This window comes from Oculina patagonica, chromosome 1 (genome assembly GCF_052425735.1).
Source record: "Oculina patagonica isolate OP01 chromosome 1, crgOcupat, whole genome shotgun sequence".
Lineage (NCBI taxonomy): Eukaryota > Metazoa > Cnidaria > Anthozoa > Scleractinia > Oculinidae > Oculina > Oculina patagonica.
Genome location: NC_135758.1, coordinates 38,810,768 through 38,829,022, shown reverse-complemented (window position 1 = coordinate 38,829,022; position 18,255 = coordinate 38,810,768). Strand labels below are relative to the sequence as shown.

At 40.2% G+C, this 18,255-nt stretch overlaps 2 protein-coding genes across 2 annotated transcripts; one reads left to right on the top strand and one right to left on the bottom strand.

Moving 5' to 3' along the window:
* The first annotated feature begins 650 nt into the window (after positions 1–650).
* On the top strand, positions 651–4,686 carry LOC144629762 (ciliary microtubule inner protein 2B-like). The gene is made up of 4 exons (XM_078487976.1): positions 651–795; positions 954–1,195; positions 3,053–3,592; positions 4,411–4,686. Exons 1-4 carry the CDS (start codon positions 740–742, stop codon positions 4,485–4,487), a joined length of 915 nt encoding a protein of 304 aa, XP_078344102.1. The 5' UTR covers positions 651–739; the 3' UTR covers positions 4,488–4,686.
* Positions 4,687–5,410: 724 nt separating this feature from the next.
* Positions 5,411–18,209, bottom strand: LOC144629752 (guanine nucleotide-binding protein-like 1). Its single transcript, XM_078487970.1, has 17 exons — positions 18,017–18,209; positions 17,658–17,823; positions 16,481–16,568; positions 15,924–15,969; positions 15,105–15,256; positions 14,928–14,999; positions 14,691–14,768; positions 13,934–14,066; positions 13,499–13,591; positions 12,969–13,067; positions 12,792–12,857; positions 9,351–9,403; positions 9,129–9,254; positions 8,356–8,542; positions 8,206–8,268; positions 7,750–7,827; positions 5,411–6,562 (listed from the first exon to the last, which is right to left on the bottom strand). The coding sequence occupies exons 1-17, from the start codon at positions 18,099–18,101 to the stop codon at positions 6,324–6,326; spliced, it is 1,824 nt and encodes a 607-aa protein (XP_078344096.1). The 5' UTR covers positions 18,102–18,209; the 3' UTR covers positions 5,411–6,323.
* Between the last annotated feature and the right edge of the window lie 46 nt (positions 18,210–18,255).

Genomic DNA, 18,255 nt, shown 5'->3' with positions numbered 1-18,255 from the left:
GAAACGGAGAGAGAGACTGGGATCAAGGTTGTTGCTCGTTTACGACCGAAGATGACGTATGAAATCGGCTAACTTTCGTACAAACGACCTCCTACGTATAGAATCCGACCGAATCCGACAATTGAGTACGTTGCTAGGTGATATAAAGAGCGTCTGACCGAATTTTTTATTAAAGCAAACCAAACCTACTAGTCAAGTGGAACGAGTACTCTCGGTAGGCGCAACCTTTACGTCTCGAGCTTGATTTGGAAAATCCATTTAATTAAAAAAAAAAAAAAAAATGTATATATGGAAAATACAGTACTTCCTACTCAATCATATCTTTCAACATTTTGCTTTTTCTTTCCTAAGATTAAGCATAGTTAGTAGAGGTTATGGATTAAGATAGCCGTGCTTTTTTACTTCTTTTCTTTAATCTCGTGCGTCGCCACTCTGTCACCTCACGATCGGATGAAAAAAGCATTTATCTAAAGTTTAGAACAATAAAACGTATAATTGAAAATCAGGGAGACCGCCTTTTGGCTTAAAACATTTGCATGTAAAAGCAAAACGCTTTCTACCAGAATTCCCATGGGCTCACGCGGCCTTCAGGCGGTATTGTTAATGATGTCATACGGATAATTAAGCATAATGTATTTATTAGTCAATTGTCTCACAAGTTGGACTTGAGTGGTTTAGTGAATTATGCGTTTCTAAGGATCACGCTTTCATTCAGGTTAAAATTCTTCTGCTGACAAAAATGAGGGGAACCAGAAAATCAACCCTTATGACTCCGGATCCTTACCATATACCAGGGTAAGTATTCTAAAGGCATTGTCAGACAGAATTTTCTTCAATCGCGTGTGTATTTTTGTGTCTAATAAATCGCTTGGTTCTCGCAAATGCTTTCAAAACATTTGGATATCATTTCACCAACAAGCTTCGACGTATTTACGATTTCTTTGCCTACACAGTTATTGTGGTTATTGCCCACAATTCAAGTATCAAATCGGCGATACATTCGGTAGGACAACTTCGCAGCTTTTGACAACATCCCCGACAACATTATCCGTGGCTAGCTCTGGCAAGCCGGTTTTATCTGACATCATCCCGCATCCTCGGCCACCGAGAGACGGCAGACGTGCCTTGATAGCCACACGCAGCTTAAATCTCGGCGATCAAAAATTACGCGACGATATGGTTCCAAATTATACGGGTAAGTGAGTGAAAAAATCTATAATGTTTCTTTTCTTGTTGCTAATGCTTGTTCTACTCCGTTCTATGTTTAAGCGATTAGCTAATCCTATTTTATAATCCTTGGTACACAAATGTGTGTCAAAAGCCTTTTTTTCGCGGGAAGCTGAAGCAGACAGATAAAGGATAAGAAAGATTTTATGTATATACAGACGAGCGCACATGCTGAATAATACTGTCTAGCCTTGCTATCAAGCGCAGCTCAAAACATCCCCGCGTTTCTTTGCTGATCAGAAAACAGATCGAAAGAATTTCACGGTAACAGACTCTGAGCGCTTTGTCTACGCGATTCACGTTTTGCAACTCAAGTAAAGCATCAAAGAAACCGACAATTTTTACCGGGTAAAAATGATAAGTTGAGTTTAATCAAGAAAAATCGACTCTATAAACTCTAAATTCGCTTTTATAATGTCAAGGCAGCGAGCGATCGAATGTTTTTGCGTGTTGTGTGACTCTGTTGTTCTACAGTTTACTCTAGTAACCAAGGAAGCGACCCGTGTTTTAAAATATATGTAATGTATGCATTGCCCGTCAAACTCGTTGACCTGTGATGAACTTTTGTTTGTTATATTTACCCCGCGTCACCCGCTTTTGCATATTTTATACTAAGTAAATTTAAGGCGTTTGGAATTGACACGCAAACTACAAAAACAAATATGAAATATTGAAATTTCGCAAATTCGAAGAAAAACGAGCGTACACAGGCAAAATTTCAAGTGTCGTACGATCGTGTGAATTTTAGAGGAAAATATTTCTTTTTCTAGTGTTTTCTTGACAAGAATTGTTTTAGAGTTCAAAATTACCCCAATTAATATTGCCAGAAGTTCGTTTTGTTTTGTCTGAAAATGGATACAGTTTTTAATAATACTCTTTTCAAATCGCCATAATAAAAGCACAGAAATCGGTGAATTCAACGAGAATTGCAACGGCACGCCCCAGCGTGTGAGGCAGCAGTTTGACTAGTCCGCATTCACGGACCTCCGCTCAAATCTGATTGGCTGCTTGCGCAAACTCAGAGTCCTTGTTCTTGGTAAAAGAAGAGCAAGCGCTGGGGACGAGTTTGGGTACAATCCTGTTTTCGTAGCTTGCATTCCTCCTGAGCAGTTCAGGACAACCAAAATCTCAACCTTATTCGATCCCGGTATTTCTTCATGCGCCCCGCTCCCCATAGAGCAAAAGAGAGGCGGTATAGAGATATGCCCTTATGAACCACCTTGGTTAAGTCCCTTGCTACCGCTCTGACCATGTATTAAAAAAAAAAAAAAAAAAAAAAAAAAAAAAAAAAAAAAAAAAAAATTAAATAATAAAGTTCACCATAAAGGAAAAATTAGAAAAAAAAGTGCTGACTGAAAGATTCCGCTGTAAAGTTTCTTACGACGAAAAGACAAGCCCGTCATGCCAATGCAAAGAAACTTTTGGTGAAGACTGTCTATCCATGGACCGTGGCATATTTTATACTGCCTTACATGCCGTGGCTACCCTGTTAGAGTCAGCTCCATTTTGTATTATATACTCGAGAGTAAAGCGAACGTTTAAGATCCGCGGTCGAGCAGTACTTCCCCGGCCTCCCCCGGCCCCCCCGAAAATTTTCCCCCACAAAAAATTGACCAAAAAATAAAAAAAAAAAGGTTAAATACCCGGAAGGACGGAAAAATTTCACGCGGCGTTTTCAAATTTCTCCGTTTTCAAATTTACCCGGGTCAGTGCGGACGAGGCCTTAAGTCACGCCTATCAGATCGCTTTAAATTTTGTGTTCGACTTTTAAATTTCGGGTATATACTGGCTGTTATAATCGCTACATTGATTCACTTTTTTTCAGGTTATATTCCCAAAGGAGAGCATTACTATGGAAAGCCGTACGCGGACACCAGCCTCAGCGCCATTGCCAGCTTTCAAGAAGATCAAATGAAACACCATCGCAAAATCCGCGACCTTAGAACGATCGCAGAGCTACAAAAAGGCAAAGACGTCCCCCAGGAGCTTCTCTCTGAAAACACTCTAATCACTACCAAGTATAAGACTCCGCTGAAGTCAATCACAATTCGACCTAAAGCGTACTTCTCCCCTCAAGCACTGCAGCACTCGCTTTCTCCCTATGTCATGAGCAACGACGACCCGAAGAAATTCCTCATGTCGGGATACACGGGATTTGTCCCGCGGGCCAGGGGTGAAATGGGCATGGGATACCCGTTGTTGACAAATAAAGCGCTCTGTGAGTTCACGGGCGAAAGCGAGAGGCTGCGGCGAGTAAAGGATTTGCCTGTGACAGTTATTCGACCAGAGATTAGAATTGTCGACACCAAGCCGATTTACGTGAAGGACTCGGGCCAGGTTCCGCATTACACTGGACACGTGCCAGGTACAGTATTGACTTAGTCTTTTCTGTCAATCAACTACAAGCAGTTCTTACTAGCCTGTAAGCTAGCGGGATTTCTCGCGCGGGTGCTTTGCTTCGGTCGCTGAGCCACAAGGGAGTCTTCTTCCCACGCATTCTGCTTGCGGCTTTACAGTCCTCACAGAGGTTCAAAGTACTTTCGCGCGAAATTCCCTAAGCCGCGTAGGGTAAGTCCTTAAAAGGTCGTTGAGTGAAACGCGAAAAGGCGGGGAAGAAAATTGGTCACCCGGACTTTGTTTCGTGCCTTGTATCCAATTTTCTTGCGGGTTTTTTTTTTTCTCGCCTGGTCGGTTTTTGAGAGACTGCACGAAGTTGTCACATCGATTTATTACTTGCAACTGGCGACAGAAAAATTAAAGTGTTACCTTAGAACCAATGACATGACTTTGCCCCTGATTTCGACCCCTGGGTGGGAGGGGGGGGGGGGGGGGGTATAGGCTATCCACAGTACCCTTCCACGTTTCTCTTCGTTTTGATTTTGCCTAAGCTTTATCTCGCCGAGACATTTCAAGTCTCCTACAAGCTCTCTGCGCTAGGTGTTCTTCGTCCATCTCCGTCAACTATGGTAATGGAGGTAAAATTAACTTACACATTTTTCCGCTGTGGGCTCTTGTTACGTTAGACTTGCTCAAAGTAGTTCGCCTCTCGTTTCCGGTTTGGTGGTAGTAGACAATTCTAGGGTCTTGTTCAAATTATGATTTGCAAAATATATATTACACAATCTTGATAAGCGACTTTACCATCACTGACTCATCACATTTATCTGTTTGGTATGTTTGCAGGAGAAAAGTTCCGATATGGAATGACATTTGGATACAGTACTCAGAATGCGGCGCCCAAGAAAGCTCTCACGGCCTGAGGACAAATACAGGAAGAGATTGCATAACCTATGCAAAGTGTACTAAAGAAATTTTACAAATCCCCGACAAAACAAATACCCCACAAACATCTGTACATGTTTAGAGCAAGACATTTATTTTGTATTCATAAAGACCTCCATTATTCAAATATTCTGTCAATATTGGTTAAGGTTGAATAAAAAAATCTGAGAGAATGGATTACGGTTTGTACTTCTCATCTGGCGCTGGAGTGGATTTAGAGGGAGTGGCGAGACCCCTTCTTTGTCTTTAGACTACTCACGGTAGTCTGTCTTTTCTCTCAGGGTCCGAGGAGCGCGCGATTATATCAGGAACGCAGCAAACTGGTTGAACTGGCGGATGAATGAGAAGGGACTTGAGGCGAGATGAGAAAAGATCGCGCGATCCGATCGCGCGAACACTCTTGTCCCAATCCTTCTTCGCGCATCTAAAACCATCGTCAAGCCTCGTACTCCCTTACTAAATTTCGAGAGAAAAACAGACTGCAAGCAGTCTACTTTGTCTTGGAATTTAACAACTGTCATTCTAAACTTAAAATTTGCTGAAAAAACAAGGTTGCGCTCTCACCGCAACTGCTTCGGTCCCCGTTTGTGAATTTGCTAGATCTACCCCTGTTTCCTAAGACCAGAATTAAGTGGGGACACGAAACGCGGTCACTCACCAAAGGCGTAACTCAACCAGAACTCGCCTAGTCAGTTAGAAGATGGTCGAAGTTCGTCTGCTATCTCCCCCCTCCTCTCGGATAGAGAGCGACAGAGCTCAGACCGTTTGATAAACCCAGCGAAACATCATCTTCAAGATTTATCTAGCCTCTCGCAAACCTGGACGGTGTTAGAAGGCTGAAACATTTGCACATTCTTGTTCGTCTCAGCTGGTTTTGCTAAAAATATCTTTTTACATTGTTCAACACTGGACAGACATATACTAGTCGGACAACTTTTAATAAGATAAATCAATACTCTTTTAATCCAGTTTTGTGCACTGAATAATATAATTTCAATCATACATATTCCTCGCATATCGATATTTCTATTTTTATTCTTGATTTCCATGTTAAAACAACTCAACGTCAACAAAGTAAGGACGACCTCACCAATGTGTCTTTTGAGATCACATACAGTGCGACGTCGCTTAAGCTTTACTACCTTGTAGGCACCGTTTTTAAAAAAACAATTTATTTTAACGAGTAATTATATTAAAATTATTTAATGGGAATTAAGCTATCCCCAAACATGTTCACCAACGACTCTTGCAAAACTCAAGCAGTAAAGGTTTCTCCGTATCTAGATCTGCAGCTTTCACACTTTCTCCGCAACCAAGGCACGTGCACACGAATGCGTTTTCGTTGATGCGTTTTTGTCGATGCGTTTTCGCCTATCGTTCACACTGATACGATCGAAAACTCAGCGTTTTCAAAAGCCTCCGTTTTCGCCGTCCACACTGAGACGATAGCTCTACGTTTTCTAAATGTCTACTCTCTGAACTGCGTTTTCAAATGTATGCGTTTTCGTTTAAAACGATGAGCGTTTTCGATCTTATTAGTGTGGACGATAGACGGAAACGCGTAAGCGTTGACGAGGCCCAAGACGGCCAAATTCCCGTTCTCTTCATCTCTTCGCAGTTTTTCCGTGTCAGTTACTCCCTTGTTCGCTTCCGATGAGAAGCGCGCAAACCTGTAGGAAATTTCCTTTTTGAAACGAAGAGCGTCGTTTATGCTTTTTATGGCCGTACATCTGATTTTACGTCACAAGTGCAACTTTATCAGAATCAGCACTCTTCCACTGAGACGGTGGCTTCAATTCCTTCCACTGATACTTTCATTCGTCAGACAAAAGTGCAAATGGATTAGAGGAAACGATCTCGCTTTCCTCTCCCTCCTGTTCATCATCTCCATCACTACTCGGTCTCTCATCTTTCTTGCCCCTACCCGGGGGGGCTAGTAGATGGGAGGACAATTCGTCTGTTTCGTGTTCCTGTTGTCGTAACCTTCTGCTTTCGGAGTGTCTTTCTTGTAGCAGGGCAATCTCCTTTGTTTCGGGATGATTCTGCCATTCAACTGTTGAGGAAAAGAAAATGATACAAGTAGAGTATTACTGACAGGCATGGATACTTTGACAATTGCATGTAACTTCCCCAACAAATGAAGCCAAGATTGTCTTTCCCGCGCTTGCATGCCACATTACATGTTTCACCGCGCTTGACCCGTGACCAGTTACTTACAAGATTTTTTCGCGCTTACCTTCAACTTCAAGTAGGGCACCCTGCTTACAACTTTTCCCGTGCTAGCGATTTCATGTTTTCCCGCACTTGCTAGCGGTTACACGTTTTCCCGCGCATTATTATGAGTTGCATGTTTTCCCGCGCATGGCACCAATTACTGACAAGTTTTTTCGCGCTTGACATCCCTTAAAAGTTTTCCCGCGCATACTAACGGTTCCATGTTTTCCCTCGCTATGGCCGGGGTTACATGTTTTTCCGCTATAATGCCACCGGTTGTACATTTGTGCGTCGAGTGCTCAGGGGAGTCAGGGCTGCAAATAACAGTCGGTCATCGGACATTGGCCGACCAAAATTTGCTCATGTCCAACTAAATCCCCAGTGTGGTCGGACATGATGTCCAGACAATTTTTTGATCGTATATCATTTAACGGCAACGATGAATAAAAATCTGTCCGACCAGAATTTTGTTTTGTCCGACCAAGGTGGTGTCTTAGTAGGACATATGTCCTTTCAAGTGTAAAAAAATTATTTGCAGCCCTGAGTGCTGGTTGGTTCAAACTAGTAAATGTGGTCGTAGCAGGGGGGGGGGGGGGGGAGAAACTTTCTTTGTTTAATACTTGACTCAAAAAGGGGACATAGCGGTGCCGGGCAACCGAGAATGCGCAGTAGCTAGCGAATGGTCGCTAAGGGCGTAGTGAATACCGCCACTATTCGCATTTCACACGCATACAGTCATTGATATTTAAATCTTTCTGAGAAAACAAAACTCTGGGTGACGTCTTTCTTAGCAACGGCTTGATTGACATAGATCCTCACCGTTTCCAGGCACTGCTATATCTTCAAAGAAAAGTGCCGAGATTCTTCCCCCCCCCCCCCCTGGGTCTTAGTGATAAAATCAACTACAGTGGATACTGTCTTGATGTAGCAACAAATTGTTAGAAGTAGAACTAATATGAAAAGAAACGAAGTCATGATCAATTAACGATCAAAAGTTTCGAGCTTGCAAGTAAAGGATTAACTGACCTCTCTTGGCGATGAAACCTGGCGGATAAACACACATCACAATCTTTCCATCTACGGCCAGTCTCAAGAGACTATTGGCTACGAAATAGAAAGCAGAAAATGCACCACATCAGTAGAACGACTATACTCCGAAGTACAATGTTAGTATAACAGATTTTTATTATCATATAACAGCGTACAAACAGAACTTTTCCTGGGTATAAAGATTTTGAAAGACCAACTTGTTATGTCGGAGGTTGACAAATCTTCCTAAAAGAATCCGAAGACCTCCCGATTCCCATTGTCCAATCAGAACTAGCACGAGCACTCCGAATGTACCACTTGACCTTGTCGTCATGACGATACTTGATGTTCCTTAGCAACATTTCAACCGAAAACCGCGGGCTCAGCGAATTCTCAAAAATGGACCGTTGACCGAAAAATTTTCTTTTTATCAGTTTCTCCACTGTAACGTACCTGCTCGATAAACATCAGGGCGCCCAGCTTTTGCTGTCAGGAAACCTCTTTTATGTGCCCAGGCTGAAACAAAAAAAAAAGAATGTTAGTACTGTTCAGTCACTGCCGCGACTAACACTCACAGAAGGCAGTTTTGTATTTCATTCTTACCGTCACACACATCCCAAGCTGACCAAGGGTGGTTTTCGTCACCTACCCCTCCCTTGCCATCAGATTCACCTATGTTCAGGGGGTGTACCAACTGCAAAAGATCTACCAGGGATACTCTAGCAGCTAAGTATCCAACAGCAGTGTACGGCTCTTGTACTTGTGAGATGGGATACATTCCAGACAGGATCTATAGGCAAGAAGTAACAGAGGAATAGAAGCTTACATATGGAGTGCTGAGGGTACAAGTTATAGTTTCAACTTTTACGTTTTCGGCTTGAAACCCACTGCGACAAATCACTTTGCGATAGCCTGGGAGCAGTACGACAAATCAGAGACGAGTGTACGACAGTGTTGGTTTCGGGAGTGGATTTCAGAGTCTTTCTCACATTCCTTATGATATTAGCAAACTAGATGAGCTCAACATTAAAAAATAAATAAAATAACGGCATCGATCTTTGTCTCTTACATGCACCCCATAGCATGACACTTTGCAAATCAAATGTGACTATAGCCTGTGCACAGCCGCCCAATCACCTCAAGAAAAAGTGCCCGATTTGTCTTGAGGAGAGCAGGCGGCTGTACACAGATTAGTTGTCTACAAACAGTCCCTCATTAAAATAGTACTGCACGAGCGATCGGAGCATAGGGAATGTAGCAGTCCCGTCTGGAGACTACACGCCTTTTCTGAACCAGTCACTATGTACAAGAAACACAAAATCACAGTGACCACACAGTTTTAGCCAACCACCTCAATGTTACCAAAGTGCGTGTACCTGTAGTTGTTTTCCAACAATGGAAGGAAATACCAATCCAGGACAGTCACACAGTCTGACGTTTGGTGTTAGAAATATGGTCTGGAAATGTTTGGTGTGACCGGGCGTACGAGACGTGCTCACCACCTGTTGAGAAGAAAAAAAAAACAGAGAGGACGCTGAAGGACCAGTGCGACTGAAGCAAGGTAGGAAGATTGAAAGCAAGTTTCAGAAGATACAAACCTTGTGTCCAACAAGACCATTGAGAAGAGAAGATTTTCCAACATTTGGGTGGCCTGAAATCAAAGTTCAAGCAAGAATCAAAGATTTGATATCCACGCCAAAGAAAAAAAACGCGAGTCACACGCCACCTTCTTCCACCAGGCTTTTGCTTAACCCTTTAACCGGCAATCGTACATATGTGTACGATAAACACCAGCAGTGATTGAAAAATCTCTAGCTTTTACATATCTGGGCACCTGATAGTAATGACTGCTTTTTATGGCAAAGTGATAATTTTCATAGCTTTAAAAGCCAACTAACTGACTACAACTCTTGATTTCTGTTGCATATGGTTGTTTGGTCAGCAGCAAATCTGAAAATGCCCGTTTTCTACGTAACAGGACAACAACAAAAAACACACATCTTTGCCTCCATTTTTTTAATGAAAAAATAATTCTGACGTCAAAAATATACATTTGCAGCAAACTTCAACCCTATTCCCTTCCGTTCACCAAGGAAATTTCCCATCAATCATTCAGCAGACTCAGCAATTACTATTCGATTAGAGCTATGCTTGCAAACCTGTAATTTCCTCGTTGCTGACCGAAAGGGATGCTTGGGAAAAACAGTCATGGCGGCGGCATGAAAGGCTTCCTACCTTGATTCCATATATTTTTTATAAGTGTCGAGCCACCCAATCCTGCCGGCAAAATGTTGCACCGATTGCATTCTTTGGAAGTCAGAACTCGTCCAAAATGCCTTGGCAGGTCTTGGAATCCACCCACAGAACGGCCAGAGAGACAACTTTACCCATGAACCGCCATCTTTCGATTCGAATATTTCTGGCGTTCCAATCAAGACAAAATCATCTCTCACCTCTGGAAAGAAGCAACTGCCGACTACTGACGTCACAATAAAAATCTGAGCCCTCGGTGTTTCGAAACAGCACACATTTTTACTTGAACTTCTTATATGCAATCACGAAGTTCTACAGAATGTATAAGCCCAGAAAAAACCTTTAGAAAGTCACAGAAATCTGCCGGTTAAAGGGTTAACGCTGGCTCATACTGTGAGAAGTTTCAATCTTCAAGAACTGAAGGAACTAAATGCAAAATGTGCTAACCGGGACCTGCGGGTATCATGGGTGCAATCGGGAAATAGAGAACCCTCAGCTCTTTGCTGTCTTAGAAGACACACTGCTCCCCCCCCCCCCCCCCCCGCCCCAAACCCTGTTCGTCCTACATCGCATCATGATGCTTGCAGCGAAGTTGCGAGAGGAAAATAGCACAAATAGTCCAGGCATTTTATCGCATAAAATAGGTCAACCTGATACTAATTGCAACAGAAGGTTTTTTAACGGATTTTGATCCAGGAACATGTCCTCTATAACATATCAAAAGTCTCTGAAAATCTGAGCAGGGGAAGGTGACTAAAAACGGGTTTTTTTATAACCCTGTATCGTCCCTGTATAATACAGCATGGAAACGAGGCTCCTCTACTATCTGCTGTGTTGTTTGAGTTTAATGCCACGTTCAGCATGGGCTAGCAGAGAAAGAAATATTTTTGTGTGTTTTCCTGATAGTTAAGTCCAATTACATCTAAATTAGATCAGATAATTGCTTTAAGAAGATGATTAAATCTATAAAAATACACAAATCGACACAAAGCTTGTAGAAAGCGTCTGCGCTGTTGCTTATCTGTTTGAGGTATTTAGCGTAGGAATTTGTTTTCCGCTAGCAAAGTTAAAACATAAAAAAAAAAATTAAGCTAAAATAAACATGGATGTCATGTGCTAAGGTTATGCAGTTTAAAAAAATCATTGTGGCCTGTATAGTGAATCCCAAATTGAGTTTCAACTCAGAGCTCGAAAACTGATATTCCATTTATCGCTTCGCGCTTCGTGCGTTATCTTTTTCTCATAACTTAGAAATCTCTAGATCTGAACAATAAATTCGTTTTGAGCACAAAACATTTTGCCTAAAATTCATTTTTACTAAAGACTTATTAAATTTGGCAAGAATAGAACCAAACGTTCTCAAAAACTCAAGAAAGCCAATTTAAGTCACATTTAGGCAATCAACCTAGACGTTTCCACAAATAGCTGTTAATTAGAATTGAGAATTGGTTTGAGCAAAAAGCGTTGTTGATACATCTATCGTTGCCTTGTTGTCTTTTACACGTTTCCATCTGCCTGTAATTTCAGAAAACAAGATACTCAACTATGTATGACACAGAAAAGTGTGTTATTTGTAAAAAAAACTTTGACGGCGCGGGCGAGGTCGTAACGCTAAGAGAAAAGGGAAGCGCGGGAATTAATCGGGCGAGCACAGAGCGAAATGATTCTATCACTACGGTTCCTGTGAAGCAGGTTCATCAGAACTGCCGGCGAGAATATTGTCTGCCAAGTAACATCAAGCGAACCAAGAAAATTCTTACTTCTGAAACAACTAGTAATCGTCGCTCTCTAACTCGCCAAGTAGAACAATATTTCTCATTCAAAACTGACTGTTTCTTTTGTGGTACCAAAGTTGAGTTCGGGGAACAGAGAAAAAGACTGGGGGAAGCGTTCAGGGTTACAACAATTGAAACGAAAGGCACGATATTGAAAATTTGTTCAGAGAGAGTGGACGAGGGGTCTGACACGATAAAAGCTAGACTTCTAAATGTGCATGATTTGCCTGCTGTTGACGCAGTTTACCACCAGACCTGCAGTGTAAACTTCCGCACAAAGAGGAGATTACCTAAAGTTTATGAAGTGGAGGAGCAACTCCTGTGCGACGGACCTTCCGCCTGCGCCAGACTCGCTTTAACAGGTGCATCTGCCATAAGAATGGCATGCAGTGCTCTCCAGCCTGCGACCAGTGCAAAGGGTCCGCGTGCACTAACTTTACCAACGCTCTGGAATACGAAAGTGAAGATTCGGAAGACTTCCTTGAATAGCATGACTGTGTAGATTACAATTCAAGAATGACTCTATCTCTAGCTTGAAGATAAGTGATAAACGTGTCTTGACCAATGTAAACTTTCGAATAACTTAGCATTTTAAAAATTGCTCTTTTATGGGTCTTTATTTTAAGATTAAGGCCAGGGAAACATTGTATTAAGAGTATGTTCTTAACTTTAAAGAAAAGGCATAATTTATACCAATAAAACAGCCGTAAACAGCAACTTCCTGTTTATAGCCTCGTTTTCATGTTGCAGCAGAAAGCGAGTTAGACGTTGATCGTATTTGGAGGTGTTCCCAAGCTTGAATCTTTCGAGACTTTTAGTATGTTATTGTATAGGTCATTCCTAACTAGTTTATGTTGAGAAAGCTTCTGTTGCAATTAGTAGTAGGTCTGATTACAAAATGCCTGGACTAAAAGGATGTTTAAGTATGAAGTGATTCCATCTTTCTGTGGTGGACGTTCCCTGAGTTGCGTAGTATTCCGCGTGACAAGACCTTCGTGCTCGCTCACTTACCTATTAAGCTTAACGTCAAAATATTCTCATTGTGCTCTACATCCTCAAAACTACTGCCTTCCTCTTCTGCAAAGAAAAAAAAGAACACATCTTGAAGACAACAGTATCATTAATCAAATCACGACTCGCAATGTTTTACACAATGTCACGAGTGAAGTAGAGAGAATGCCAGTGTACCTTCAGATTCGTCAGAGCTGCCATAGTCATCATAAAGAATTCCTTCTTCTTCTCCTTTTTCTTGTTCACTGAGTTTTCTCGCCCAGCCACTAAGGTCAACTACATCAAGATAACACGTGATGGATCATGGCCAAAAAAAAACAGTTAATGAATGAATGGGGTTGCAAATGAAAAGAATAGTTGAATTAAAGTTTACTGTCTTCAAGACTGCATTTATTGCGGTTTTCAGTGATATGCGAACGGTTTACGCTTTTCGCGGCCGTCAATCATCTTAGTGCACCTCTCGGCAAACAGAAGCTCACTTCAACTGGGTCAAAAAGTCACGTCCATCAGTTGTGATTAGTATATTTCGATCCATTTTGTTTGTTTCTGTTTTTCATTGTTCGTTGGCTTTTGCCATAATTATAACTGACGGCAGCGAAAAACACAATCGTTAGTTGGATTTTTAATTTCAGAGTTCGCATGTCACTAAAAACCACATTTATTTAAGAAGATTAATATATTATCTCCAGAAGCAGGTCACTACATACTTTTATCTCCACGCAAACTTTCACAAGCTTCCAGAAGAGCCCTGGGTCCAACAGGAAAGAAACCTCTCTTACGACGACGGCGCTTTGATAAAACTGTTGTTGGAAACAATCAAATTGAAAATGCTAGTCAATGCAAGTTTGTGCATACAGTGTACATAGATGCATTTGACTGAACGCCATCTATGCTAATGAAACGCTGAAAGAAGATTTACTTCTTCTAACTGTAATAAAATAACCTCTTAAAAATGGACATGACATTGATCTTGAGTTACGCAGATTTATCTTGACGGAACGCTTCATACAAACACTTCACCATCAAAATTCAACTGCATGCATAAAATCAGAACAAAATTGGACTGACAATTTTAAAAGTATTTTTAGACCAAGCACAAGCACACTAAATTGTTGTGTTCACAATCTTGAAAAGTTTAATACCTTTGCTTGGGTCTTTCTTGCGTTCATTCTCGTCTTTAGGAAATGATGTAAAACACACAACTCTGAGATGTTCAAACTTGGATTTAAAGTATTTTTTCCAAGCAGTGACTACCTCAGGAGGCACAAGATCAATCTGCAAAAAATTAACAGGGAATGGCTAATCAAAATTTAAACATGGAAATATTTGCTGCAATAATTTATACTGTAATTTTTTTTAACCAGTAAATTTAGTGCTTCAATTTAATTTTCAGTATGTACTGGTTTTGCAAAAGCCCTATTTCTTTAACCAAAACAGGGTAGTTTCTTCAAGAGGGGCCTGAAGGAGTAAAATGGGAACTGGGATTTGGGCAAATTGTCACTGGGAAAATGGAATTTGGATCACTGGGACTGGGAATCACAAACAAATAAACAATGGAACTGGGAATGGAGTTTAGAAAATTTGGGGAAAACAATAGGCTTGGAAACAGGATTTCCACACAGGATTACCTTTCCCCACGCCTTTCAGGACCCTCCTTCTACAGACATACTTAATTATCCTACAGCTTAACTCTAGTTTTTGGACAGCTGAGCATGAAGTGACCAGGAATAGTGTGTAACTCCCCCTAAACAAATGTTAGTCCGAGGTCCAGCATATTACCTTTCTCTTTAAAAAATTGGTTGACCACTACCCATTTAATATCGGCGAGTGGAAAGGGCATTCTCATTTCTGGTATCACAGTACACTTATTTAGCTTTGGAATTGCCCTGCCATTGTTACCTTATTCAAGACCAACACCAACTCCTTTTTCAAATCCTGTACAACATGATTGTAAACAGTTGGAGGGAAATGAAGAACCTGGGTGATATAGACAAAAAAAATTACAAGGGTTAAAACAATTAATAAGTATGCATGAGTCACACTGGGTCACAAGTTAAAACACAATATTATTTATCAGTTAATAGTGATTACAGCGTATGGGTAATAACAGTCATTTAACAGTGAGGTTAAGCTTACTGGATGTCGAATATCTGTTATAAGAACAACTATGTCTGCAACTTCTAACACTCGCCAGAGCTGTCTCCATGTCTGTAATAAAAATTGAAATTAATCAGTATTGTTGAGCAATTCATGACTAACAGATGAATGAAAGGACCTAAATTACTTAATATTTTTATCTAAAAACAACATTACCTCCAAGTTACGTTCAAAGTAACTCAGTTCTGAGAGCTTGTATTCATCATAAATGTTGTCTAAGAAGTTTTCAAACATTTCTTGCTCAGATCTCTCAACTTGTTCCTTGCTCATACTGTATTTCCATGGTGGCCTCTTAGGCATGTCCAATACTATAAAATGTAATTAGCAACATATGAACAAAAAAGTTGCATTTATATACCAGTAAAGGTTAAATTTAAAATATGTTATATTTGTTGCATTATGCAAAAAAATGAATGCTAACATGTAAACACTTGAATCAAATTTAAGAGTGAGTTGGGAAAAACTTGAGTGTCTACATGAAGCAAAGTGGCAATAAGGGGGAGGGGGTATTTACTTTTTCTAACTGATTAATAAAGAGAAGCTTCTATAATCCTAAATTTAGGGGTTAAGTGAAGGAATCTGACAACCTCCAGCCCCGTTCTTCACAGTTTCAGTGATACCGGCTGATTTCTACCCTGATGAAATAAAGCCTTTTCCTAGCTATAGGAGTCAAGAATGTCTGGATTGTATTGAGAAATTGGGACCAAAATAATAGAAATTAAAGTCATGGAAATTAATGCTCCACTTAATAAACAGCACGTGAATTAATGTCAACAAAAATTAATGCAACTTATAAATTAACGCAAATTTTTGAAATTCGCGTTAATTTCATAAAGCGTTCATTATTTATAAGGTAGCTTCCAGGCTCATTTAAGTATTTCGATCACTGGATATTTTAAAGTGTAAACACTAACTCTCTTGCCTATTTTTTCATTTAAGACATGTTACTGACAATAATTTGTACATTATACATACCTGATCCAGGCTTGTAAGTAGTTTCAAGACTTACTTCAAGACTTTCCTGGAATTGAGTTCATATAGTCATTTGATTAACCCTCTCAATATCTAACTTTAGTTACCATTACAGAGGCAGTGGAGCATTTTAAAACATGGGGGGGGCTGTTGTACTCCAAGCTAAGCACATTCCCCCCTCCACTCAAATTCCCAAAATGTCTTTTCCCCTACTCCGCCGCCTATGCATCCTGGAAATGATCATGCCTAAAATTGCAGGTTTTAAACTTTGTTAATTTCTCATTGTGATGTTCTTCTAAACATAATGTCAGTAATGAGTGAAGAAAGTCCAGACGATTATAAGATATAATTATCACTGCCCCAAGATAGGGTTCAATGAAATTTACATAACTTTAAAATTAAATTAAGTAATTTAAAAAAATTTTTAAATACCCGGTACTAGTTTATTCTATATGTGGCGAAGCTAAATAAAAAATATATAATATTTATTAAAAAAACACCCTCTTGAGGGTTCATCCTGTCATCATGCGTCACTAAGTTTAAAGACGAAATGGACAAACCTCTGGTACATATTTCAGGGGTTCTTGTGCTGCCTTTTTCCTGGCTTCAATTTCACCCTTAGATTCACGATCAAACTGCAAACGATATCTACAAATAAAAAAACAGCGCTTGGAAACAGTGTTACTTGCTGAAAATGGATTTTCATTTTGGCTGTTAAATTTAATTTATTATCTCATTCTATAGTTAGTGTGAAGAAGATGCTAATCTTTTGTACAATAATACTGCATCCCTCTGAACAAAGTAATTATCCTCTCTTGTTATAGAGAGTTCTGTAATTCTGCCCTCAATCCCAAATTTATTAACGATCAGTTCAATGGCTGTTTTTATACTAGAGACAATACTCGTCTGGTCGAGTTTCGGCAAATACTTTGTTGTTTGGACACAAGACGAGTTAGCTGTCTAGAGAAGCTTCTTTTGGAAATGTCATTATTTGTCTTGAAAGACAAATAACAACATTTGTTTGTCTTTCAAGACAAGTAGCTCATCTAGACGTGTTAAGCCCGGGCCAAACAAGGATGAGAGTCGATGAGAGTCGATGAGAGTTGACTCTCATGAGAGTTTTCGTCAACTCTCATCGACTATCATCAGCTCGGGCCAATCGAGAACGAGAGTCCGTCAAACCCTCATTGACTCTCATGAAAAGTTTGAGCACGTTCAAAGTTGATGAGAGCGCATGAGAGTTGATGAGAGTGCATCAGAGAGTTCCATGCCAAATGAGAGTGAAAGTTTGAACTTTCATCAGCCTCATCCTCGTTTGGCCCGGGCTTTACGCATCTTCTGCCCGTCTCTATACTAGAGACGCATAACCAGACGAACATCAAAATGTTGCCGAAACCCATCCAGATGGGTAACACGTCTCTAGCGTAAAAGCGACCAATCTTAATACATCCCTCTCAACGACACTGTTTATGTAATTGTCTGCAAAACCTTAATTTTCAGTAAAAAAAAGCCGAGAATATTGGTATTACAGCATGTTAATGAAACAGCAAAGTATATACTTTAGAATAAATGCATGCCTGATAAATGAAGGATGGTAATAAAATCATGGACGTATATTGTTTCATAATTTTCAAGGCATTAAATCAATGAAGATATTCGAACGACATGACTGCGTAACCTAATTTAGGTTAATTTTGCACTTAAAAAGGAACAAAATAGTTCCAAGACAACATATACCTGTTTGGGTCGTGTTTTCTGGTTTTGTCTTGATGATGAGCAACGGGTTGATGGTGAAGTTTATTAACAGCTGCCGATTTATTGTCCAGTGATTTCTCTCCTATCTCTGATTCTTCCTCTCCTTCTGTATCGGCAGAGTTGCCGTTTGAAGACTTGTTTTCCTCGTCTGAAAATTAACGCCATGTTACAAGTAATCACTTAAGACGAAGTTCAAAACCACCAATGTAATAACATTAATAAACAGACAAACCAGCTAAAAAATCATTACAGGATTGTTTTAGCAAATTAAAAACACTCCAGGTTTGCAAATATTGTACACTTTCTAATAAAACTGTAAATAGGTTTAGATTAAAAAATACCCAAGTTTTTCACGCGTCTCTTTTCCCGTTTCTCTTGTAGTTGCTTCTTTTTCTGCTTGTTACTGAAGGGTTTCTTCCGAGGCATTTTCCCGTCTGATACTAAACCATAACAATCAAAATTTAAATGCAAATTTAAAATTGATATCAAAACATTTATAATCCACTTGCAAAGATATCTTTTACTAACCTCGTCGTGTAAGAACCCTCGAAGCTTGGTAACCCTGTTCCCTGAAACGAGG